This window comes from Fulmarus glacialis, unplaced genomic scaffold (genome assembly GCF_000690835.1).
Source record: "Fulmarus glacialis isolate BGI_N327 unplaced genomic scaffold, ASM69083v1 scaffold160, whole genome shotgun sequence".
Lineage (NCBI taxonomy): Eukaryota > Metazoa > Chordata > Aves > Procellariiformes > Procellariidae > Fulmarus > Fulmarus glacialis.
The window spans coordinates 137-27,410 of NW_009185597.1; the positions used below are offsets into that span (position 1 = coordinate 137).

Genomic DNA, 27,274 nt, shown 5'->3' on the forward strand with positions numbered 1-27,274 from the left:
CAGCTGTTTTGTCAAAGAAGTAAGTGTGGTTTGTCATATGTAAACACAGAAGCTGCTACCAAATGTTTGCCTAATTTTAGGATAACTATTTTTTAAAAAAAAAAAACAAAACACACCAAACCCAAAGATGAGCAACTGTAGTGGAATACGTGGGTGCTTAGCTATAATCACAAAGAAAATAACAACGCACATCTGTTTCACATTCTTTCTTGGATTTAACCCTTGCCACTTCTAAAGCTGTGAGACATAAAAGCAAAAAAAAAGTCAAGCAAGGTATTTATGAGAGCCAGCCGCCTCGCCGTCTCCTGCACTCCTCTATATAATTTCTCTATTTGACTTTGAAAAAAGTGCCACTTTCATATACCATCTTTCACCAAAGCAAAACTTGCGCTATACGTCACACCCCCTCACGCAGTTAAATGACAGAAACTATCACAATACTGATGTTCATCTTCAAGAATGAACTGCCTGAAAGCCAAATAAAAGCAAGATGGTTTTTCAACTGCTACAGTATACCATTTCCAGTGTGTAAGTTTAAACAAAGGTATATTTAGGTCTTTTATGATCTAGCGACAGGGATGAGCTGCAGCATCAGATCCAATCTGATCTACCTATGGACATCCTACAAATACAATTTACTAGCACTGTACTAGTCCAGTTTCTTAGCAGTTACTCAGGGCCAGGAGGGAAGCTGAATAGTATGGAGGTGGAAAACATCAGTCTAATTAAAACCTTAAGTAACTATAGAACTTCTAAACCACCGACTGAGCAACAGACCAGGGCTGGCACTCCCTTCTTCCAGCCATCACAGGGAATACCCATATCATCATCCACTAACTGCTGCAAGAAGAGATGCTACCTGGAATGACAGGCAGCAAAGCATCTGCCATGTAAAACAAGGAGGTTTGAAAGAACTCAAGAGATATTCAGCCCAATACAATCCTGAAACAGAGCTGAAGAAAAATGCTGGTGTCACGAGATGCAAAAGGATGATTAAGCAGTTCTTCAAGGAAAAAACAAAAAGTCCTTACCGACTTTGTAGTGCACGCAGCCTTCCAGGTCACCCACAGACACCCAGCCTTGCCGCTTCTCCACCTCAGGATCATTGCGCAAAATTTTATTTCTCAGCCATGATAAGTAATATACCCTCAACTTATTCTTCTTCCCTAGGATTTAGAAAAAAAGACAGACATAACGCTTTAACTCACTGAAGTACAAACTCTCCCACATTTACAAAAAGCCGGAGTTTTGTGACCCTGAGTACAGCGGCTCTTTGTGCCTCGTCAAGGTGAGAGAAGAGTCCAACAGCACAGAAGAAAAGCCCTGTGTGATGGTGACATGCAGGAGGGAACTGGAACATGAGCTATCCTATGGCATTCGGCTCATGTGCACTTACCTTGTGACCCAAGCTTCATGCAAGATTTTCACACCTGACTAAAATTCTTCCCTAAGGCCAAAGAACAGGTCTCTATAGGTGCATGTATTACCAGAAATAATCACACTATCTGCCATAATCACTATATGGCATGTACTCTTTGATGTAAAGGAAGGAACACAGGTATGGCCTACAATGGCCATTTTGAATAAGTGACTCATTTAGTTCTAATTAACTGACAATCTTCATTACAAGTAGCTGTTTTCTTTTGGATACCTTTCCAGGTGAGAATTACTTTGTCATCTTTCATCTCAGTCAATCTTTCTGTTGCTTTAGTTTGCAAGAACATACTGTCAACAGGAGTCTGGGATCACAGGTGAGTCTAAAAGAGGACTGTGTCACATCAGAAACTGGACCGGGCAATATGGGACAAACAGCTCTCACCATCACCTACCACGGTGACTCTGGATTGGAGACAAGGAGCTGCCATTCCTTGCTGGACCTACATCTCTCGCCTGGTTACGTACTAAGCATCCTTTGAGGCCGCTCTTATCCATGGGGAAGAAGGGCCTCAGTACCTTGCAGGGCAGAGCCCAAGTTGTTTGTCAGCAGAGGTTGAAGACGCTACTCCATTTAATGTTACTGATGCTTTCACAGTATAGATCACTCTCGTGTTACTGCTCATACATCTTGTCGAACACAGAGTGAGGTTATTTAATGATATTTTAATAGAATTGCACTTCGATAGATGCTCACCCATCACAGAAACAAGCAAACACACTGACAAACTATAACTTGCTGAGAACCAGTTCATTTTAAGGATATGAAACACTTCATACTTGCCACAAACCACTTACACATTAACCAGGTAATGAAATATCCCAAAGCCTCGCTGAAATGAGAATGTAAATTTGAAAAATTCAAGAGAGTTTTCCTATTAACAAGAGTAACTGTGCTGTGACTTTCTGTAAGAGGAAATTCCTCAACCTAGTTTATAACCTAATTCTTCTTTTTAATTGCTTCCAGCCCCAATGCAGGTCAGATACTTTTAGACACTGAACTAACCTGATATAGTAATTAGCACATTGAGTCCTTCCAGAACATCCATTTGCTGGAATCGCCTCCTTGTAATCAGCGAATAAACTCTTCCTTGCCCACTTCTGTCCAGCAGCCACAATCCATTCTCTGTTCCCACCAGTAAATTTACTCCTGTTGATACAAGGAAAAAAAACCTGCATAAATTACCTAGTGATTCAGAGGGCACCGAGTGTTCATTGTTTTGAGAACTGATTCTTATTTAGTCTCACTTAATGTACCTGATAATTTCTCTGTTGCTCTGTGGACGACCTCCCAGAAAAATGAATAGAAGAAAAGGATCTCACCATTACAGTTTTTCCCCAGCAGAACACTTATATACCCATATAACTTGAAGGATGAGTAGTTCTGCTGAAGTCAATGTTGGTTTAAACAAAAAGGAAAATGCTTTGTGAACTCAAACTTCTCAGGTGACCTTGGAAAGTGCCTGTGAGCACTGCAAAAGTCCCAGTCCAGCACCACTCCACTGGCACACAGGAAATCCAACTACATGATCTAAGGGCCTCTACCAATTTAAAAAAAAAAAAAAATTAAAAAAAAAAAATCCTTCTTTCCCCAAATACAACACTCAAATCACAGGAGGACCAAACTTGTGGGAAGAAGGGCTGCTGTTACAAGGAAGTGGAGTGTTTGTTTGAAAACAGTCTGTGTTTTGCATGAATGCTTTCAAATGCCAAATTAAAGGCATGGATCCATCTGAAATCCAACTGCTCCCAAAAAAGCCAAGGCTCCAGTGGGTTGCTGACATCAGAGGATGTCAAAAATTGTGTTCGGCTGGCATGACAGCTACATTTCCTAATCAGCAGGTTCTAAAGAAACGACATGAGGTATCCGGCTCTAACAAGCAACCTCCTCTACTGGCAATGCTCTGACGAGTACCTGGTGCTCTTCAGCCCCAATGCACATTTAATTACAGACCTTGCCACACAGCTCTGTTCTTGATTTAAAATCTTGGACTCCTACAAACACACATTACACAAAATCTGTGAAGCTGTAAACTGGAAATCTACATTTCCTTTGGATAATGTTTCGTCTACTTCATTCATTTTCCATTCCAGACTCAAAAAGTGAGGAGGGGTAGTAAAAGGCTGGGTGAGCCCCACAGAATACATCTGTTCTTCTGAAGTAGAAAGATGGTTAAAACAACTCAAGAGCTTAGCTAGTGTGAGACTGGGACAAGGTCTCCAGTTGTTGAAAACTGGTCTGACTACACTCTCTTTACACCATGTGAAGCTGACCCTGTAAAAAGGGGTGATCCACCAAGGTTCTGAGTCAGCACTGACAGCAGGAACTGAGGAAGCCAAGCTTTTGGAAGGACTGATGGCTGACCTGCTTCAGATTCTTGGAATACCTAGCACACATGACAGCAAAAGGCTTCAGGTTTGGATTATTTCCACTGGGTCAGGGCTCAGTGTGATCATCTGTACTCGTATGCAGCTGAGACAAGAATATCATGAGCCACATAAGTTACTAAAACATTTGCAACTTTTGGCTCTTCCAACAAGCACAGTTTCAATTTGGTGCCCGATCAAAACATTTTCTCATTCTGATGCACAAAATCCTTTACAACTGTAAGTCATCTGTTTGCCATCTTCTACCAGGAAGGCAGTGTCATGCGAGTGACGCCGGTATCTACTCAGTGATCCACTCCAGGACTTTCTGACAGGAGAGGTGCAATACAACTGTGAAATCTGCCTGGCATACACTGCCAGCCTCCCCTGCTGCTGCCTTCCCTCCAAACACATGCCCAAGTACTTCTGAGCTTACCCCACAAAGCAGCACAAAGGACCTCGGAGTTGAATTTCTTCTTGTATTTACGAATTTCTGGGCTGTCACTCTGCGGGCGGATATTCGTTGGGTTGACGTTGACAACGGAGCCCTTCCTTGCATTTTCTCTCCTGACAGGCTCAGGTTTTGCACTAGATGCTAGAATGAAAGACATACACAATCATGAAAAATGCGAGTGTTTGGCTACATCTCACATTTGACCTGTTTATGGCAGAATGAAAGAAACCCCAGAGGAGTGAGAAAACACCTCAGGAGCATTACACAGCCAGAGAAAAAAACCATACATCTGGAAAATTCCTCAGGCGTTCCTGAGTAAGCCCTGTGGTAACACAGCAGCAGAGTAGAGCAAGCCACATCTGGAAGAAGGGCAGAAGCAGTACAATGAAAAATCGTAGCGATGTGGGGTTTCAGTTTCTGGAGATGTTACTGACGGTTTCCATTTCCAAGCAATAGGCCCCCCCAGCTCCTCAAAAAAGAAAGAAACCAGGAGTGACATTTTCTGAGAAGGGTAAAGCATACTCACGCGAACTACAGGAAGGTCCTACTGGACTGGTGGGAGGGGTGATTGGCAGAAGTCTAGGATCTATGAATGAAGTAAACGATGTTGTAGACGACGTACTGCTCTTTGAAGGTGTGCTTTCAGTGCACGGGGTCTACAATGAAAAACAAGAGCTGCTTCAGGAAGACGATGCTAGGGGAGCAGACAGCACACAGCAATGCGGTGCCTCTGAGGTTCAGAAGAAATGGCATGTGGCATACTTAGACATGATGAGCAGTCCTAAAGCAGCAGATACACGGTACAGCAGTAGAAATTCAGTGACAGAAGAGGAGGCCTGAGCAGGCAGTTGTGTCGGGATGCTTGCCAGGCACTGCACTGCACTGAAATAACCAGTCCCCAGAAGAAGAGCGTGTCGATCACTCCCTGCTGTCTCGTCTGCAACAGGGCACTGCACAAATCTCTCCGCGGCAAGAAGGACGCTGTTGCCTCAAGTAAGGCAGTTTACGACGTGACCCCTGACAGAGCTGTTATCTGCCTCCAGTGGCACACCTCTCCCCAAGAGACCCCTGTGCTCACAGCGGTGTAAGAGTCCCTTTGGGGCTGCCGAGACATGCTGCCCTGGCCCCGTGCACTCCCACCCGACACTTGGATGGAAGAAAGCCAGGGACAGTGAGCAGAGGCCGACGAGAGTGCTGCGTTGCTGACATGACAGGTAAAGGAGCAGAGGGTACAAGCCCTTCCAGCTTGTGCAAAAGGGGAGGAAAAAAGGAAGGAAAGAAAAGGGAGCAGGGAGAGAGATGGGGGCAAACAAGTGGAACAATAAAAGCTGTTAGGGAGCTCAAGATTTCTTATCTGTCCCCTAGTTACAACTTTTAAAGAAGAGAAGGGATGTGATCTCATAAGAGACAGGACAGATGAAGTTAAAAGGCTCTCAATCTCAGGCTCGTAAGAGCTAGAGGAAAATTATGGTACGGTTCATCCAATCTATAATTTATCTCTTACCTTATTCAGAGGTTTGTTCTGAGGTTCCTGGCTAGTCAGTGGCACTTTTGGTGGGTTCACAGAGGAATCTGAAATTTGGCTTTGCTGGAGGAGATCTGGCAGGAGATAGTTCTGGTTGTTTACGCTCCAGAGGCCTTCCTGGGTGCTAGAAATTTGTTTCCCTAAAATCTGATCCTGCACATGAGAACATACAGTTAAACTCCACATTTAGCATACCTCCAATGCACTATGCAACTCCTGTAAATTAGAACAATAAATAATGAGCATATGGGGAGGGGTGCTCTGCGTGATGCATCATGGAAAGGTTAAAATAAAAAATTAAATACAAAAGTGTGTGGCAAACACCTGAGACATCAACACTGGCTTCCACTCCCAAAGTGCTCCACAAACATTCCTCATCTACGTTCCTCAGCCACAGGTAAAGAAGCAACTTCATCCTCAGAGACACTTGAGACAGAATCAAATGACTTGTCCCAGTGTTACAGATCTGACCTCTACCTACCACAGGTAGAAGTAGGTACTTCTCGGTTCTGGAGCTGCATTTACTTCAAAGCCCCTTACTATTCATTCATTGCTACTTTCCATTTACTGAATTAAGAAACCTCATTCTAGAATGATGACATTCAGAAAGATCCAGTATCAGAATTTCCAGTACAACGACGTTTGGTACTGCAGACTTCTTTACAGGATCACACCAGCTTCAAGGCAATACTTGTAAACTATGTAAGGTGTGAGGCACCACACAAGCTCTCTCCCCAACAGCACAAAATACGGATCGGAGGTTGGTTTCTGGGAATACATGGCTAGAAGCTTTGAGAGGAAGAAAGACGGGATGTGGAAAGCAAGCGGTGTCCCAGATGGGGAGGGCAGTGCAGAGGGATCTACCCCTGGCCGTGATCGGTCAGGGCACCTGAACACCATCGGCACTGGAATGTAGAGAGTGACAGGAGCCAAGCGCTACACTAGAAAATTCCTCCTGAATTACACCGAAGCAAAAAGTGCCACCAAACTCGAGCAGCTTCTGCCTGGTTGAATTCAAGGCAAGTCTGTACATTGTACTGACTTTGATAAACAACCTACTGAAATCAGATCAGCTTTTTTGAATGCTGGCCAAAATATGAAAATAAAAAAACAAAGTAGGTAATTCTAAATAGAAGACATTTGCCTTTTAAAAGCCAAGTAATAGTAATTAACTAGAAATCAAATTGATGCTCTAGGTGTTTTACATTTTAATTTAGATATAAAAAACAAAACCAAAACATACACGTCAGCATTTGAGATTAGGGAATCAACAAAAAACCATAGGGCTTTTTTGTTCAGTTTTGAGTCAGATTCAGCTGAACTGAACCAAACCCCCATTTGAATCATTTGCGCAGTTTGGTACACCCTAACCACTTCAAACCAGTTCATGCTCATGGGCTGGGAAAAGGGATGTTGGAAGTCGTGGAGACTCATGATGGCTGTGGTTGGTGAAACAGAGGTGGGAGGAACGGATGAGAAGGAGGGAGAAGACTGGAAGGCATCAGAGATTTGTGAGGAGAGGTGGAAGTCATCTGTCTCTTCTCCCTCCCGCATTATCCTCCCCAAACCCACCAGAAAATGTGACCTCCGCTCTTTTCCATCCTCCCTCATCCTCAGTCTGGGCCTCAAAGACCCCATCCTCCTCCTTTCCCTCAAGCAGCCTATTTCCAACGCCCGGATATCAGGGGAAAGGGAAAGCACCAGGCTGGTTTTGCCCCAAGAAAAATACTGGTTTTGCCCCATTTATAATTCCTTCTCCAAAACAGGGTCTTTTCTCCTCAAGGATGGTGGGATGAAGGCAAAGTGGAACTCCTTCCCCAGTCAAGAAGGATGCCACTCTGGTCTGAAGCTTAGAAATCACACCAGAGGTAAAGAAAACTCCTTTTTCATCCTAGCCCTGCCACAGCTCACGCAAGCAGCTCTGAGAAAAACACCAGTTTCACAGCAATTTGTTTTCCCTATCTGAAATGAGAGTACACGCAGTACTATGTGAGAAGTGCTTTGACGCTGAGTGCGAGTCTTATTACTGTAATTTTTTTTTGTTTTCGATCACAAAGAACATTGTTCTGCTTTGTCTGTCTTCATCTTTTCTGCACTAATGTTTATCACAGGGGAAAATCCACATGACTTGAAGTCTCTACTAGAAACTACAGCTGGGAAGGACCACAACATGACATATGAGAAAACATGTATTTTTGCTAAGCTAGCAGGGAGAGATGAAGTGTTTTTCCCCTTTTCTGGTAATATTTTAAGTAGTAAAAGGCAGTCTCTTTAAATTGGAATAAAAAAGGTCAAGATTTTTTAAAATATCAGCAATGCACACCAACAATAATCAACAGTATTGCTTTTTGCAACCTGCCCAGTGCCTTCAAGAAATACGTTGACATCAGAAACTACTACCAGGTCAATAACAAGGACAAATAAAGAAGCGCAATTTCGTACCTAAATGTAAGCATTTTTATAGGAAGCACAAAACTTGAAACTACACATTTTTTCAAGCTTATAGCTATAATTTGCAATGACAGAGTAGACCTTCAGAGTGAAAACGCTGCCGATAAGAAATGGATACAGCGTTTATCATGCACATTAATGATCTGACTCCCCCGCACTGTACCTACCCCCTTACAAATGGCCAAATTACCTTCTGTTCTGCAACGGTGCTTTGGGGTTTCAGTTCAATTCCATCTGGTACTCTCGTCCTTGAGAAATCTGCCACTCTGCTGCTGAGCAGTTGCCTGGTAACAAACTCCAATTAACGAACAGAACTACTTCAGGGAAAAAAAAGAGCCCAAAAACCAAAAAGCAAAAAACGCCACATATACACATTCAAAAGTGAGCATAATCAACATTCACTAGTTACACTTAAAGGTCCTTGTACAAAAGCAAGCTGATTAGTCTGTGGACGTGCCTGAACGGACTCGAGCCTGAAGACCACTCACACACAGCAGGACACTCCCCAACTCGATGGGGAGCATCCCTGCATCTCCCTGCATTTCATCCATCATTTTTCAGACACTGCATACTCAGGCAAGTGAGAGCTGGTCCTTCAAGCTGTCATTTGAGAGGTGCCTACTTCAAAACTTCTCCCATCTCCTCTCGTACACCACCCTCTCCAGAGAAAGAGCATCAGCTGAACCGGCAAGGGGGAGAGCCGCTGCCCACTATATGCTGGTATCAGGGACCTCTCTGTCTACTGGGACAGGCTACGCTGGAATTTCATACTGTGAATCAGTCCCTGAAATATGGACATCCTCACCTCACGTACAAAGAAACAAAGAAAATGTTGCCCAGTGCTCATAGAGACAAAAGAAGGTGAGAGCTGCTGGACTGGCTGGGGCCAAAAGCTCACCTAGCCCAGTATCCTGCCTTCAACAGTGACCAAAAGCAGATACCTAAAGGAAGAGTAAGAACAAGGCAAGCACCTGGTATGATATACCCCAGCACTCTATCGCTTCCTACACAACCAGTGGTATCTTTGAATCTCAAACTTTTTCACCCAAGTGGAACTGCCTCAAACTTCCGTCAGCGAGGCTCTGACCCCATTTCTGCACATTTCCACCCCACATTATTTATTTATTCCACTTATTTATTAATTCATGTATTTATTACTGCAATCCCTTTAAGCCTATTACATTTCTGCCTCCTTTCCAGTAATTATAAAACTGACTGGATTCAGGATGCTGGTGTGAAGGGCTCTACAGTGCTACGCCACAACTCGCAGGAGAGTACAAGGGTTTGGGTTTTTTTTTAAATGTTGCCCAATGCGATAACAAAGAAAGTTTGGTGAGAGAGCTACCGAATTAAGATGGTTGTGAAGTAGAAGTTTTTGTGGCTTTTTTCTGTTGTTTATTTTTTGGTTTTGGGTCATGTTCCCCTGCCTCTATGGGAGGGGTAAATATTTGCATAGTAAACTTAGAAGGATTGGCAAGATATGGAGTAGGATCAATGGTAAGCGCAAGGACCTGTTCTTATCAGGAAAGCAAGCAGCAGCTGACCTTAAATGATGTCAACTTCGCACTTATTAGGGGGAGAAAGTAATTCCTAGCCAAGCACACACCTGCACCCACCTTGTTCAAATTTTGGTAGGGAACAGCATACAAAGAGCCAAGAGAAGAAACCGAACTATACAAAATGAGTCCCAGCAAACTCTGTTTTAGGGGGACTGTGAATGCTGCAGGCATCGGAGGAGGAAGCACTCTCAGTAGAGTAGAAGGAAATTAGCATCAATGGAATAGATATGCTATACAAGCAGATAAGATGCTGGATCACATACACTGACATCCTTTCCTTAAAATAAACACCTGGTGTGCGTGAGGAAGAATTCTGGCTCATCTCACTGAAAAGAAAAACAAGACCAAAAGTTGTTTTACTGATGAAAGACAGATGCCCTTAGTCCTGGCTTCCTCAGAAGTGAGCCTTCTCAGGGTGGTTAACAGGATTCGTCCAAGAGAACGTGAAGCTCTTTCTCTTGCATATGTGCATGTCCCAAGTCTAGTCCTACTGGGCACCTCCATGAAAGCTGGAGCGTGGACATCAAAAGCTGTTCCACAGCCCAGGCAAGAACAAGAAAACACAGATTGTTTTCAATACTAGCTAAAACGTGCCCCACGGTGTCTCAGCCAAAGCCCACACAGAAACACTCCTACAGACTGCAAGGGGCTTCAGGTCCTGTATTCACATGCTTTAGATAGCAAGAAAAACGAAAACCTTCACTTTATCCAGAATATGCAAAGTTTCAATGCTGGCTGCAGCTTTCACTTTGATCACTATCCTTTTTGCTATTTACTTGGAAGTAATCAGGATATATTTCCCAAAGCATCTATCTTTTAGTATGAATGCCGTTCAGCCGAGGTGAAGGGACTTCGTTAATAGACAAGATTATATTTTTGATTTTATAGGAGTTCTTGCGGTGGCTGTGTGCACAGGAAGGCAAACCTGACAGGGATCATCCTGCTAATTCCACTTCTCTAGAGGACTGGTGGATCTCACACACAGAGGAGATGCAAATAACACATGCAGATTTCCAAAGGCAGTGATACCACTCTTTCAAATCATTACAGCATGCAAGGATCACAGCAATCTAACACTTACACAGCAAACTCATTGCTACAGGGCAAATCCGTATTTTTATGTAGAATCTTTCTGAGGTCTAGGATGAATTCTATGACCTAGAGTGAATAAAACTTTTTACAGAGCAGAATAAGGTGGTTTGGAAGAGGAGCAGTAAGAAAATAAAGGCATTACAGTAAAAAGACAGCTCTTTCAGGTGCACTGAATAAGCTACAAGATTTTTAACATTCTCCCTCCTCATCCCTCAGCTTTGAAAATGAACTTCAGAAATGCAAATCAGGAGCATATGCAGGTGCAAAAACTCTACCTTCTTCAGACAGGGGAAAGGACTGGTACCAGGCCAACGCAATAGCTTGCCGACGGTGCTACAAATCTGTGCATCTCTTCCTGAAGACTGACAAAACTGCATGTGCAATTATGTCAGAAGAGCAAGAGCCCCATCCCAGAGAGCTCTGTGGCCCTGTGATGCACTTCAAAATAAATCCTATAACTTGAATTAAACTGAAGTCTCTTTGCAAGAAAATTAGAAGTTTCATTCATCAATACTAAAAAATAATTCTGTTTGCTGTTCCAAACAGCTGGGCCGGCCAACTGGTCCCCTGAGTCTCTTTCGCTTGGACTAGCAAGCTATTCATGCTCCATTATTTCTCAGCAGAATACACATTTTGCATGACAGGTAAAACACCACAAGATGTCAGTCACAAAATCAACAAGAGAAACTGGAAAGCTAGAAAGAAACAGTTCAGGTGAGATCAGCTTGGTACAAGCCACAGCATCATCTGGCAACCACAGCAATTGTGCAAAATAAGAATATTAAAAATACAGCAAATGTTACAAAAACAAATCCTGCTTACACTATCCCCTCTTTATAAACAGCCCTGGTGAAGGAATCAGCTTTTCAGTGGTAATTATTTCTCCCGGAGTGAACAGACTATCTGAATACAAGGGTCATGTTTGCCTTGCTTTTTTCACTGTAACCTGTATTTAGCATGAAGGTGTACAGGTTTCTTTCCCTCTCTTTTTTTCTTTCAAAAATTCCATTTAAACATAGATCAATGTGAAGTAATCTCTATAAATGCACTACCTATTGATATTCAGTCAAAACAAGACATTTCCTCATTGTCCCAGGGCAGCAAGTCATCAAAGCTTATTACACTGCGTATATCTGATGGAGCAAACATCTACCGCCGGGAGTTCATTATAGTGCAATTAAACTGCTTAATTACAACTGACATAAATGACTGATAGTAACTTCAGAGGAGAGGTAGTATTTATGTATGCCAACTTTTTCCAGATATTTGTGTGTAATTAAATAGGAAGAAAATAATAGTAATAATAAAAAAAAAAAAATCAAGCCAACCTTGTGTGGTTCATGTCATCTTCATCGCTGCTGCTGGCTTCGTCACTTGATGAGGAATAGTCTGCTGCTTTTAAGAATGAGTTGGCGCTGTCCTTCCCCTTGGCAAAGGAGCCTGGACTCTGAGTAAAGAAAACTCAGTTGATTTTTTTTCTCACAGAAGAACCCATCGCTAAACAGCATGTGCAGTATTTTACTGTCCCAGCAAACACAGTTGTCATTTCCACACCAAAAAAGCTTTATTAGGAAGTTGATGCTTTGGTCCATCACAAGTGAGTATTTCACACAGGAAAGTGACTTAAGCCAAAACACCTGATTTTCCTAAAAATTGAAAGGTGACTAGCTTTAGTCACTATGTTATTTTGAATCTCAAACATTTATGGTTCAGTCTTCACGCTTTACAGGAGCACAGAAGTATTTCCTTTTTCGCACAAGAAAGGGAGCGCTCTGCACCAGCACTCAAGGATTACACTGGCTTGAGTTTCGTTCCAGCCCTGGGCTACCGTGAGGCCTGCGGGGCCATGCCCGAGCACAGGCCGCGCCTGCGCAGAGCGGGTACGAAGCGCCTTCGGGCTGGAAAGGCAATACCAACACAGCCACGGCTCACACCCACAGGGCAGTCAGACACCCCAGTCCTACGGGAACTCGTATGTATGCCTCCCACATCATTGGCAATGGCCTAAACACAGAGTCTTCTTCAAACCTCCGGTCCCTGACAGCCAGAAGGGGCTGGGGACTCTGGTAAGGTCAGCTGTCCCCTGCTGCCCCGCTCTGCATCCCCTGGAGCCACCCGGGCCTGCCTGCCATGTTTTCAAATGCCAAGCATCCCGCAAACTTTTAAAATGCCAAGCATCCCACATACGAGCTCTTGCACAAGGCACCGTGAGCTCCAGTTGTCTGACAGGCATCCCCCCACTCTCCCGCACCAAAAACACTACCAAAGAAAAGAAATGCCTCAGTAAATAAGACAGAGGAGTAGCAATTATCCTTTCCATCAGTGGCACGTCAGCAAACGGAGAGCCAGGACAGTCTTGAGTGTGTCACAGCCTGGCAGCGCATATTCCAGGCAGTTACACACTGGATATCTGCACGAGCCACAGGCATGGTCTTGACTTCTGGGTTGCATGACAAGTGATCAGTGACTCCCTGAAATATGAAAGACACACCCTTCCTTTCTAAAGATTTATGATCAGGCAGGTTCAGGAAAATTGAACTCTCTGCCGACGACCTGAGCTGGACACAAGTCACACCTGGACCAAAAGCTGGTGGGACACGTTAATGCAGCAGTAAGCTCGAGCCAGCCCCACGCGGCCTCTCAGATGGACTCATTAGCTAGCAAGCTCAAGCACCAACAGAGGAGCTGTCTGCATAGACATGCCCTCAGTGCAAACTATGAACAAACCAAAAATAGCAGTGGATTTAAAAGAACCTACTGCAATCTGGCCTGGATGAGCAGCTTTTTCAGACTTCTTATGCAGCTGCAAGTGGTTCTGGGACAAAGCGTTCTCTGCCTTGGCCAGTCCTGGATTCCCTGGGTGAAAAAAAAAAAAGTTTCTTTTTTTAAATGCGTGTGCAGCAGGGTGAGAGAGAGGACCAGTAAGACAAACACATATAGTTACCACCCAAAGCAGACACCAGCCTCTGCTGACAAACTTCTTTCTTCTCTTTGTTGCAAAGGGAAATCTTTTCGCTTGTTTCCCAGTGGTTCTGGATGCCACAATATTATGTATATAAATTGATACTGGTGCAGTTTAACGCTGCAAGAGTAAGACATGCCGTCCAAAAACTTGGCAACATACTCCCACTGCGCACCAGCAACAGTTCCACGGACTGGAAGGCAGCTTGCAAGGGAAAAGGGTGAGGGCATGCTAATCCCTTCCCCTGATCCTCTTCTTGAGGGGAGACAGCTCATCGTATCAGCAACTGCTGGGTATGTTCCAGCACTGAAGGTGCCACCCAGCGATATTCCTGTGACTGCAGACAAGGAGAGGGGACAAGAGCCTGGGCCCCCGATGCACACTTTCATGAGCAAACAGACGTGGTGCCAAGATTTGGCCGTCATAAAACTGTTGCACAAAATCAGTCTAAAGGATCTGATTCTCTAAAGCCAACCGGGCAGGGGGCAAACAGCTGCACTAAACTTCACTCACGAGCATGGGGTCAAGCTAAAAGCAGACGGGGATTCACCGCTTCCCACGGCAGCACAGGGAGAACCATTTTCCAGTCCCTGCTTGCCTTGGGACACACAGAGTGTCACTTCTCAGCTCCCACTTCCACTCTGCACCATGGAGAAGTAGGTAATAACAGCCTGCATTTTTGCAGAGAGAACTGGCCCCCGCCGTGGGCCAGCTCAGCGTCAGGTGGCTCCTCATGACACTCTGCCCAAGGTCAGGTACGGGTGGCAAGGAACCTGCGGCACTGTGCTTCCCTCCCAGGTGGCTTGGGGACCTACGCTTGCCACCATGCTTGTGCAGCTATCGAATACCCAAGCCAACAAGACTAGAGGAGCTGGAGTCCACCTGCACATGTTGATGCCATGTTAGGAGGGATGCTTGCAAGTAATTAAGCGAATCTTCCCTTTCAATGCCCCCACTGCCCACAAAGCTACCTGGGAAGAGCAAAGGCAGCCTTGGAGAGATGCTGTCTTCTGCACACGATTCCCGATATAAGTGAAGGGAGGGAAAGCAGATGTGCCCTCACCCTGCCACTGCGACACACTAGCCAGCTCAATGTCTACACTGTTTAGCAATTTCTCCCATGACTATCCCACTGCTACCAACAGGACTCCTTGCAAGTTAAGGGGGGAGAATTCAAGCTCACGCAAATTAGGATTTGTATTTGGTAATTTAGATAGTTTTATCACCATGGCTTCATGTATTCATGCATTTTGCAAAGCTTTTAAAATTCAGAATTCCTTATTGGTCAATGAGTACCTAAGCAACTCAGCAGAAGTATTAGCTTTAAAGTATTTATAGCCCCTTCCTGCCCAATTCATTATCCCTGTGGGTTTGAGAAAGCAACAAACTCTTTCTGGAACACCACATGCCAGAACTAGCTGTAATTTAATGGCACTTAAGAACCCAAGGAGACAGTTTAAACCACAAGGGAGGTTTTCTATTCTTTCCACTGCTGGTGAGGTTTTCATTTCCCCATGCCAAAATAGCACAGGAGTTACACATCACGCAGACATTGCAAAGTTCAGCCGGGCTGTTGCACGTTGTTCATCTCTATGCTGTTATTCAAACATAAAATGACATAAGAGCAGAGCAAAAAGAAACAAAACCCAAGCAGTTTAAAGTGTGCTTTGGATTTCCCTTGAAGCAAAGCTTCCTATTCTGTGTAGTTAGTGAAAGCAAAACTGGCTGGATTGTGTTAAGTGTAATAAATAAGCAATTTGTTCTTCATTTATCAAGGGCTTGCAAATTAACAATGTGAGCCTCAGTTTAAAAATAAATGACCTCAGCAGCACACTGGTGTGGTTTCAGAACATTTCTAGCATCCACCCTGCTCCAAATTGCGCGTGATTCCCCATGTCGCCCATCTTTAGCAGTCAACCTGTATGCAAAGGGTTGTAACACACCACTGCTTTGCAAGGAGTTACACAAGAAACTGCCCTACAGCTGACCCACAGAAAACGCCCTTAGGAATAACAATAGAGGAACAAAGCTGTCCACTTCTGCTCCGTGTCCCCATCTGCCACAATCTCAGGTCATGCCTCAGGAACCAGAGTCAGTACTGCAAAAAATCTGCGCAACCATGAGCAAGCCCACTGCGTTCCTACACCACTACCAGTGATACCAAGACAGCTTACAAAGTTGCACTTTGCTTAAATTGGATGAGACTATCCCTACCTTTTAACTTCTTTTGGCTTTGTTTTTTTTTCAGTTCCACTACTTTTCTGCAAATAAAAGAATATTGGAGGAACGTCTCATAAGGTGCTCTACAGAGAGTCTTATCCTTGCTTCAGCCAGTACGTTATTAGAGTGCAGAAATATGAGTGTACAGCAACTGCTCATCTGTATCATCTTATCAGCAGGCAATGCAAAAAAGCAGCATAGAGTTATGCAGAAAATGCCAGTGGGTGAACATTAGTATTGAATTACATCTGTGTGTCTGTAATGTTGGCTCCGCTGAGCTTCAGTGGTGTCAGTAAGTGCAACAGAACTGATTTTTTCAATTCTTAATTGAGGCAATTCAAATTTTCTATATGGAAATATGTTCAGAGCCACTTTTTGATTCAAAAGAGGAAGTGTTTATATTTTAGGAACATGGAACCATAAAACCCAGAGGGCTTTCAAAAGCCTATCACCAGAAGACATTGTTCAAAAAAAAAAATCCCATTTGCAGTGCAGCACTTGACACTCTGCAGAAGCCCTGGAATTTTGCACATTTTGACTGATGAATCTTTGACACAGGAATCACCTGAAGTTGACCGGTTGCTCTGATGAGATCCCATCTCCCACTGCTTATTGCCAGGAGTGCTGCTGCTGCTGCTTAGCTTGAGAGCTTGTCCCCCGGGGGATGACTGGTGAGTGTTACTAAACAGAAAGACAAAAAGCAGATCAGACTATCTTGCATGCAGGAACACAGACTGGAACGGACCTCCTAGGCCACTAAATCGAGTTCCCTGCTGTTACTGTATGACATAATACTCCTGATCAACAAAAATTTTATATTCATTGCTGCTCCAAGCAGGGCCACTCAGTAGTGAGAGAAGAAGATGGAGGGGACAGTTTCCTCTGGGCAGTCATTCTGGGAGATTACAGAGATTCCCAAGTCATTACAAAAGATCCTACTATATGTACTTCTCCCTTGGCCTCTTCAGATCCGTGTCACTTTTGATTCCAAAATCTCATGGCTTTTACAAATAATGAAACCTGCTCCAGTACGCTCCTAGAAGATACATCACCACCCACTTATCAATGGAGAAAGGAACGCATCGGACAGTAAAACAAGCTGCCACGCCTGTGAAGTAAAACAGTGGCTCATCCAGAATCCCAGGCTCGGAAGCCACTCACTTGTAACACTGTGGTTTACTTACATGTTTGTTTTCTGCTTTGCCTCCTAAGTAGAGAGCATTTAGGGCTTGACTTCACTTGAAAGTTATTTCAGATGATGTTTCTGACTCTGGCTCATCAGAAGTGCTGCACATTATTTTGTTATGTCAGCTAAATCTACTTCCCTTTCAAATCTCTCCAACCCGAGTTTCTCACAGCATTATGTCCCCTGATTAGACATCCTGTGGGGGCTACCCTTCACCGCTGAGCTCTCTGCATCCTTGGCCTTTTCTCCTGGGATATGAAAAAAGTACACTAGCCTTAAGGGCAGACTGCCAAAATAGTCAAGATACATCTATAGACAGCATATTTGCCTGTTCAAGCTACTACCAGGCAAAACAAAGCTACAGGCACAAGCTTCACAGGCTCTAAGTGCCTATACAGGGAGTTGGGGCCAGACCCCCACTCCCCAAAGTATCCAGGCACCCAATTCCCCTTTGAAACCAATAGCACTGGCGCTGATGTAGAGCACCTGCAAGAGCATCCAGGCAGCCCTGACCAGCACCACTCCCTCCTGCCATCACCAGTGCCAAGAGGCTTGGATCTCAAGTAACCTGCACCCTCAGCAGCCACTTACTCTAATGTGAAGGGAAAGCAAAGCATCACCAAATCACAAGAAGTTAAATGACTGCACAACACGCTGCCCATTAACTGGGAAACGGACACACAACTTGCATGCAACCCACTCGGGCATGCCAAACAGGCTGAACCAAATAAAACAACTCGTTGCAGGAATTATTACAGATGGAACAGCCCTTATATATTAAAAATACTGCTTTCCAGCAGAAGACAGAACTACCTTGCGTGAAGAGGAGGAGGAGATCTACAAGAGGCTTGTTTCTCTTTAAATCAGTTATGTCAATCATTAAAAGGAAGCTGGCTTAGATACTTCCTTCAGGTTTAAGATCAGGAAGTTTGGTTAGTTATTTTTGTGGACAAATGGACTCAAAAGACAAAATAATTGTAACTGCTATTAAATGAGGTATGAACCCCTGTCACTTTTGGTGTTATTGAGGTTATGGCTTGGTTTTTAATAAATTGGCTTTAGTTTTCCTACTGACAATAAATCAGCATTAGTATAAGCATAAAATGCTTAAGAGCTTACCTTGAAAGGCATCTCTGATGGCCAGGCTGATCCCTGCTGTAAAATTTAGAGGTTGTCCTTTCTGGAACCTTAAAGATTTAATCAAATGTTTTAAGGTTGCTACTGATATTTTAGACTCAGTTAATAAACCTAATGCTTACCCTGTATCAATGCAAAAATAAGACTAACCAACATAAATGAACAATGCTTCAGTGGGACCTGTGGAGAGGTCTTCCATGGTATCAACACTGGAAGCTGCAAGTCAGCAGCAGGTGCTTCCAATTTGCTCCAAGCCTGTGCAATCTATCAGGGTGCAGACTGCAAGTGGTTTGCACTTTCCCTAGAGTCAACATTATTCTTCGTCAATATTTAAAGCAGACAGGGAAATGCACCTGCAGTCACTTAACGCAGCTTTCCCTAGGTGGTGGATTACCTTATGTTGCTACCAAAGGGCTGGGGAAAGAGAGAAACACCCCTGTCCCCAGCTGCAAAGTAATAAAATGAATACACGCATGCATGCACGTACACATCCCCACACAAATATTTTTGTACTTGTTCTTAGAGATCCTGTTAAAAAGAGAAATACACCATTGAGAAGGGCAACGAAGCTGGTGAAGGGCCTGGAGAACAAGTCTTATGAGGAGCAGCTGAGGGAACTGGGGCTGTTTAGCCTGGAGAAGAGGAGGCTGAGGGGAGACCTCATTGCGCTCTACAACTACCTGAAAGGAGGTTGTAGCGAGGTGGGGGTTGGTCTCTTCTCCCAAGTAACAAGGGATAGGATGAGAGGAAATGGCCTCAAGTTGCACCAGGGGAGGTTTAGATTGGACATTAGGAAAAACTTCTTTCTGAAAGAGTGGTCAGGCCTTGGAACAGGCTGCCCAGGGAAGTGGTGGAGTCACCATCCCTGGAGGTATTTAAAAGACGTGTAGATGAGGCGCTTAGGGATGTGGTTTAGTGGGCATGGTGGTGTTGAGTTGATGGTTGGACTCGATGATCTTAAGAGGTCTTTTCCAACCTTAAGGATTCTATGATTCTATGATCACCCGAATTACACAAACTAATGAGCTTTTCTGCAACAAGCCAGATTTTTCACAGAAAGGGCAGCTACGAATAGTTGGTCTAACAAAAGAAGTGTATCTGCATTCGCAGATCCCACAGACATTATACACATACACATAAACTCAGAACACTGACCTGCTTATAAATTCGTATCTTCTTTCTAGATTACTGAGACCCAGTTAATGTACAAGCAAAGAGATTTTCACTGAGTTTCATGAAGTCCAGAGGATGGATACTACACAGCGCAGAGGAACGGAATGGAGTGCTATTAACCATCGACAGTGCCAAAGATCCTGAATTTCACATACCTTTGGGGGTTGTTCTTCGTTTTGACTCACGCTCCAGAATACGTCATCTTGCACAGGGCTGAGTGGTGTCGTCACCATATCTGACAGTGAACTGCTGTGGTACACATCCTTACTAGCCCGGAAATTTTCACACTTGAAACAAATTAAATACATGTTGAATTGTACTTCCCTGCCTATGTAACAGGTCCCAATCTCAACAGATATCAATGGTTCTGTTTGTGAGATCACACTTTTAGTAAACATACAAGGGTATTGTGTTTGGATACAGCCCTACTCACCTCGTTCACTGTGAAGCAAGTTATTCGTTTCCAGCATATTAGCATGTTAGGCACAAATATTTCAAGGTGAAGGGTACAATAAAAAGAAATAGTAAAAACTTCTATGCTGTACATATATCTCCCCTTCTTAAATCTACGGAGAAGCTTATAGGTCATTGGCAATGCACGGCGCACTGCTTAACTGGATGATGCAAAAATCACTGTTGAGTAAGTATATTTCATTCAAACCTGACCAATGCTTCCATTTCAGAATTTAGATAGTATAATCACTGGGGAAACCCACCTCCCCTAAGTTAGATGTTGACTTCCAAACTAGTCTTTGCAAGCCCACCATCAACCTAGAGTCAATGGAGACAAACTGCCAGCTGGAAGCGCTTTCAACTCTCCAATGGTTATAAGGGTGCCCTGGCCCTCCTCTGTAACAGATTTTTTAATTACTTGGAAAAAAATCAAACTTGAGAATGCAGTAAGAAAGAAAGAAGAAACTATGCTCAGACTACATCTCGTGGGTAGTCATGCCCAGGTGCTCCCATTACGACTGCCTGTGTTTAAAAGATATCTTCAAAGGTACCAAATTAGAGCATTAGGATAGCAAATGCCCTAATCACAGGGTGGGATGGGGTGGGGTGGGCAGAGGAAGCAATCAAATCACTTCCTTACAAAGTCTTCATTCCAAGGGAACAACAAGTAAGCAGTGTAAATCTCAAGCTAAAATACGAGAAGAGAAGAGAAGGGAAGAGAGAAGAGAAGAGAAGAGAAGAGAAGAGAAGAGAAGAGAAGAGAAGAGAAGAGAAGAGAGAAGAGAAGAGAAGAGAAGAGAAGAGAAGAGAAGAGAAGAGAAGAGTCCCTTAAATTCTACACATCGGCATCTTCCAAAGGGGAAGAAAGGCAGAGAGCTAAAAATGTCAGCTGAAGGTACTGATCCTCCCTGAAATGAGAAATCCTCTTGGACACAAGACTGAGACAGAACACACAGAAACGCTGTGTGAGCTGGGCCCGTCTTGAGGGATTGCTATGCTAGAACCAATTTGATGTTACAGAAATAGAAAAAATATTAGAGAAATGCCTGAAGCTATACCACTTTGTGCTTTATCTTCTCAGAGCTCCCATGCAAAGCAAGACCGGGGCTCACCAGAGACACCCACAGCCGGCGGGAATGCCACGGGCTGACGTCCTCCTTCCCACGTTGGGAGGAGCCCGTGCCCCGGCATGCTAGCACACCTCTGCTGGGAGGCACCTCTTTCTCAAACGCACGGCAAGACCAGCATCCCCACCACTTGCAGGCCTAAGACAACTTTGACAATTTTTGTCTGAGTGAAAGTTCAAACTCTTGCGTCCCAACTGAGTTATTGCAACTCAGATCAGAGGCCGCTGCAGTTCAGTTTCCCCAAAGAATGACTCAGACGAATATTTTATTGATTTATCAGCCCAAGTCTATAAAATTCTCCAGTTCCCCAGTCTTAAAAAGTAAAACACAGTAACCGAGAACTGCGCACAGCTTTTCAATAATATAATATGATTATGAACTCCCTATAACTCTAAAAGACTAATTATTTCATGGGAACAATGTTCAAAATCACTTAAATATTGACAGGTAGTAATTCTAAAACTAGTTAAAGATCATTCCATTCAAACGTCCCATCACAACCTCCCATACCAGCATGGCAAAGTCAACTGTCAAAAAACAGTCCTGAGAAGTTCACCTAGTTAAATATTCAGGTGCTTTTTCTGCCTTTTTGGGACAGTATGTTCTGTTGACTCCCTTTACAGAAAATAGCTTTTTCAGCAGTTATAACATCTCATAATCCATGTCCTTTCATTTCGTCAAAATTACTTTTTTGTCCAACATGATTGTCACTAATAGTAGTTTTTAGTTAACCAGAATTATTTCAACAGCAAAGTGTTCCCCTGAAATGATTCATCGTGGGTACAGAAATAGGTTTTATAGCAAGTGTGTTATTATCAGAATATAGAAAGTTTTTTTTTTCCTTGCCACTTTTTCAACAAGATACTTACATTTCTTCCTAAATTCCAGCTTTTGAGTCCTGCAGACTACCAGAACACTATTTGTGCTTAAAAGCATGGATGAGCTTTGCTGAATCATGATATCAGTGACTGGGTGAATCCAAACTCTGCAGAATCCACATACCTTCTTTGGGCAGAGAGAGACCAGTACACCGGTTCCATGTAAAGCCAAGAAGTGACACCTACTTTTGGGATGATTTCTGTAGAACCTACAAGACCTTGCAATTCCACAGCAAGCCAAAAATGTCTCAGATAACCCCCAAAATTATACTGCTTGATATTCCCCTTAAGTTTTACAGATAAAATAATTTGTATGGGGGAAAAAAAATTCAAAAAAACCACCTCACAATGATTCTAAACTACTCAGACTTGAGCCTTAAATTGTTTTTATTATAAGTAATACTGAAAGAACAGCAGCTCCTCTCATGCACAGAAAGCACTGGTAGACAAAGTATTACCTACTATGTGTCTTCAAACCATAAAAGCACACCTAACAGAGCTAAGGAAACGGACTCTTTGCTTCCTGAAATTATAACATAAGGTGATATAGTACAAAAGAGTGATTATAGTACTAAAAGAGTTAGTTTAAAAAGACTTAGGAGCAAGAAGTGTTAAAAAGACAGGCTGCATTGCTTTTTGGAGGATGCCTAAGTTACTAATTTGAACTGAATCTACGTACAGGGGGTTGATAAGCGCAACTGTTGTTACGAAACAGCATAAGGAAAAGGATTTTCTTAAACTTCTGAGCAGATCTGCTCTGGGATACTGGGTCAATCCATGACCTATTGCACAGCTAGTTCTTCTAATATTGTTAGCTTTCTTGTTCCGATTCAGCCACATTACTCCAGACAATAGAGGAGATCTAGCTAGCAAATCCTATAGGAAAACCACAGAGTCAATTAAAAAATTGAGTTCATTTCAGATGTGAGCTAAATTCCTCCACTAGTCAGGCAGCAGGAGACGCTGGGTAGAGGGACAGACTCAGTGACTTTGTTCAAGAAGTCTCTGTGAAATTCTGCAGGTAGCCCAGAACAGCTCATCCAACACAACCACAACCAGAGAGCCAGATCTGCTACCGCGCTGCAGCAGACACAAAACAGGTACAAACCAGGTGGAAATGGTACACTCTGATCTGGTAATATCTCACCTTTCCCTTACCAGACAGATAGGATACAAGACACCGAGAAATCATGCTCCCTGCACCTCAGGGGCTGTGTTAAGATTTCCAGTGAAATAATTTTGAGAGGTATTTGGGCAACCAGGATGTGCCACAAAATCTCACAGAATATGATCGTTTAAAATAAGAAGTCATTTTTGTCTGAGCAGAGCAGTGATGACAGATGATCCCGCCCTGATAAACCTGGCTGGAAGTTCTTCAGCAGAGACATCTGTGATGAATTCAGCTTGCATTTTAACTCCACAGTTCATTTTCATTTTAAATCAACAAGGCACCCACGTATCGCACTTCACAAGTATATTGCTGTGAGTCTTTTAATCTCCAGGTGACTACTGGCCCATTGCTCATATTGCCTTAACACTTCATACAGTTAAGGCAGGCAGCATATCCACACGTGCTATTAGCATCATCAGCTGCTGCCAACCAGCAAAAGGAAACACAACCCTTCAGAGGATTTATAAATTACCCATTGAAGTTCATCTGGTCTCCATGCTAACACAGCAGGTAATAGTACAGATTGGCTTCTCCCTGTCCACACGGCCTCTATCAGCTGGAGCACCCACTTGTGAGTGGGTAACAGGGCAGCTACCAGCAGGGAGTGAAATCACACGGTAACAACTGTATATCACTTGCTGCTATTATCCTTAAGTAACACCATCACTTTAAACAGCATAAAATTTTATAGTGTAGTGTCCATCAAGGAATGTGAAAGAGGTTGGTAAATACTGCTTCATTCCTCACCACCCCCCTCGGCAGCTGGGAGAGGTACTACCAAACAGAGAAGCACCGACAGGGTGCAAAGGAATGAAGTGGCTTGTCCTAGGTGACGCAGCCAGCCTAGAACATAGCTCCTTTTATCCCGGGAATGGCATTTTAACAGGGCAGCACTATCCTCTGTACAGCCACTGTGCTCTTGCAGAAACCAAATGCCCTGCAATAAACTATGGACTCCCTCACTTCCATTGCAGGGCTGAAATATTCGCCTCAAGGAAGCTGCCAGCCTCTACTCAAGGCTAAGATACAAATGTCCTTCTTGTAGACCTTGCACAAGCTCTCCAGTGATTTGATGGTACAAGCCAGTTACAATACTCATGACTTGAAATGACAAACAGGCCCTGGAAAAAAGGATGTGCGAAGATACACAAATGTTTTCCCAGGTAAAAGCTATCAGGTGAAACAGGGCCTTTCCTCTCCCAACAGCTGGCTACGGTGATTTTTCCATCATCACCGAACAGCAACCTGAACAGGAAAGGCACAGGGAGACTTTGACTTAAAGACGCTAACAGACAGCTACTATCTGCCTCCCACGGAATCCCTCCAGGGCATAAACAGAAGCAGAAGGATAGGGGAGAGCTGAGCCAGGGAGCCTGATCCGCAAGGACCCTGGCTCTTGGGGAAGGAGGAGTTACGGAGCGCTTTGCGAAGCACAGACTGAGGAAAAGGCAGAACATGAGAATGGTTCTCAGGGCTGGCTCAGGACACGCTGAGCTTGACATGGCCAGTATAAAGAGCTGCTAACGAGGGCATGATTTTTAAGGCGCTTCTATATCTTGCTTTTTAAGACAATATCCATATCCTGCTGGGGGACTTCAACCACCCCGACATCTGCTGGAAAGGTAGCACGGCGAGCTGTAGGCAGTCCAGGAGACTGCTGGAGGGCATTGAGGATAACTTCCTAAGCCAAGTAATAGACAGCCCTACCAGAGGGGATGCATACTGGACCTGATGGTCACCAACGCAAGTGAGCTAATCGGTGATGTCGAGACTGGAGGCAGCCTGGGTTGCAGTGATCATGCGCTGGTGGAGTTCGCAGTCCTGAAGGATATGGGTGAGGTGAAGAGTAAAGTCAGGACCCTGAATTTTAGGAAAGCAAACTTCCAGCTGTTCAAGGAGTTAGTCAACGGGACCCCCTGGAAATTACTCTCAGGGACAAGGGAGCAGAACAGAGCTGGCAGATCTTTAAGGACACTTTCCATAGGGTGCAAGAGCTCTCGATCCCCAGGTGTAAGAAATCAGGAAAGGAAGGCAAGAGACCAGTATGAATGAGTCAAGACCTGCTGGTCAAACTAAAGGGCAAGAAGGAAACGCACAGGCAGTGGAAGCAGGGACAGGTATCCTGGGAAGAGTATAGAGACCTTGCCCGGTTGAGTAGGGATAGGATCAGGAAGGCCAAGGAGCAGCTGGAGCTGAACTTGGCAAGGGACGCAAACAATAATAAGAATGGCTTCTATAGGTGTGTCAGCCAGAAAAGGAAGGTCAAAAGAAGGGTACCCTCGCGATGAACACAACTGGCAAACTGGTAACAACAGACGAGGAGAAGGCCAACCCTATCCTGGGCAGCATCAAAAGAAGCGTGGCCAGCAGGTCGAGGGAGGGGATTCTGCCCCTCTACTCTGCTCTGGTGAGACCCCACCTACAGTGCTGCGTCCAGCTCTGGAGCCCTCAGCACAAGACAGACATGGACCTGTTGGAGCGGGTCCAGAGGAGGGCCACAAAAATGATCAGGGGGGTGGAACGCCTCTGCTATGAAGAAAGACTGAGAGAGTTGGGGTTGTTGAGCCTGGAGAAGAGAAGGCTTCGGGGAGACCTTACTGCAGCCTTTCAGTACTTAAAGGGGGCTTATAAGAAAGAGGGGGACAAACTTTTCTAATAGGGCCTGTTGCAATAGGGTAAGGGATTTAAACTAAAAGAGGGTAGACTCAGACTAGATATAAGGAAGAACAGGTTGCCCTGAGAGGTGGTAGATGCCCCATCCCTGGAGACATTCAAGGTCAGGTTGGTTGGGGCTCCGAGCAACCTGATCTAGTTGAAGATGTCCCTGCTCATTGCAAGGGGATTGGACTAGATGACCTTCAAAGGTCCCTTCCAACCCAAACCATTCTGTGATTCTATGATCTTCCATGCAGGATGTTCACCAGGAGTTCATGCCAAGCAAGGTTTCAGTGGCCAGCAATGAACTTGGGGATAATACAACCTAACCTCATAGTAATAACCCATAATCACAGGTAGCCTCAAAGTACACAGGCCCACACTGCTGCTAGAGCTCAGCGGTGAGGCAGCACGACATGCTCTGAAAGCAGCTGAGCTGAAATTAATAACCCACCCTCCCCCGCGGTCTGATCTTCCCCCTTTGACTCCAAGATCCAACGCGCACAGAAAAGAGGCCACAAGATGCCACAGCAGCACACAAACAACGCCTAAGCATGATCCAAATGCCACTCTGCTCTGGGTACCACTGGCTAAATCCCACAGAAGCAACTGGAGAGATGGATCAGAAGCTTCATCCATCCATCCAGGAGTCCAGCACAAACTGAGAGCTGCCAAGAATAAAACAAGCGCTATGATTGTATATCCTCGTTGAGGGGATGAATGAATGCACAAATGAAGTGCTGTGGGGAACTGTAAAGGCAGTAAGATTATTCCTGCCACTGCATGTTTTCAAAGCAAGTGGAGGTTTCCAGCTTAAATGAGCTGTGCTCCCACTTCATTCCATCTCTACTTGCTGTCTATCTTGTTTTTCTTTTGCTCACACATGCTTACAGTCCCTTCACAAGAGACTGGAGAAAAAAGTAACTGCAGTCTAAGCTACTTATTTCACACACTGTGAAAGAGTAGGATGTTGAAAGGAAGCCGAATTTTTGGGCACAGTGTCAGAACCCTGAATCACCTCTCCCAGAACTGGTAGAAATAGCAAGAGCTAAAACGTTTTGAGAGAAAGATTCCAATGCAGAACTTGAGTGCTTTCACTGTTTATTCTACCTCTAATACTGAAATTTTTCAAGTCACAGACCTTCTGGGCTCTATCCACAGGCAAAATCTGACTCTGCATTGGTCCTTATTACATCTCCATATACTTCTAGATTATTTCATAAGATCACTAACAATCTTGCTTGTTTATACAGTCTTCAGGGATAAAAATTCCAGCTTTGGACTTGCTTTGTAAAGTGCCACGTATATTTATGGCGCCATACAAATAATACATCATCCAGAGACTGCAACAGCGCAGTCATTCAGGCTTTCTGTGAAACATCTAAGAGTAATATCATGGAATCAGCAACCAGGAATCAAGTATATAAAAA

The 27,274-nt window shown here is 44.1% G+C and overlaps 1 protein-coding gene across 1 annotated transcript in view; it reads right to left on the reverse strand.

Moving 5' to 3' along the window:
- Window positions 1-1,031: 1,031 nt before the first annotated feature.
- The window catches only part of LOC104074195 (mitogen-activated protein kinase kinase kinase kinase 4-like), a gene marked incomplete at its 3' end in the record, with an annotated part of 59,296 nt that continues 33,053 nt past the window's right edge, over window positions 1,032-27,274 (reverse strand). The window contains exons 15-25 of the mRNA XM_009574614.1: window positions 19,716-19,847; window positions 18,370-18,437; window positions 16,630-16,745; window positions 13,641-13,738; window positions 12,211-12,329; window positions 8,422-8,515; window positions 5,760-5,933; window positions 4,782-4,911; window positions 4,238-4,396; window positions 2,441-2,584; window positions 1,032-1,166 (exon numbers count right to left, since the gene is read on the reverse strand). Coding sequence (XP_009572909.1) covers window positions 1,032-1,166; window positions 2,441-2,584; window positions 4,238-4,396; window positions 4,782-4,911; window positions 5,760-5,933; window positions 8,422-8,515; window positions 12,211-12,329; window positions 13,641-13,738; window positions 16,630-16,745; window positions 18,370-18,437; window positions 19,716-19,847 — 1,369 coding nt within the window. The remainder of the gene's footprint in view (window positions 1,167-2,440; window positions 2,585-4,237; window positions 4,397-4,781; window positions 4,912-5,759; window positions 5,934-8,421; window positions 8,516-12,210; window positions 12,330-13,640; window positions 13,739-16,629; window positions 16,746-18,369; window positions 18,438-19,715; window positions 19,848-27,274) is intronic.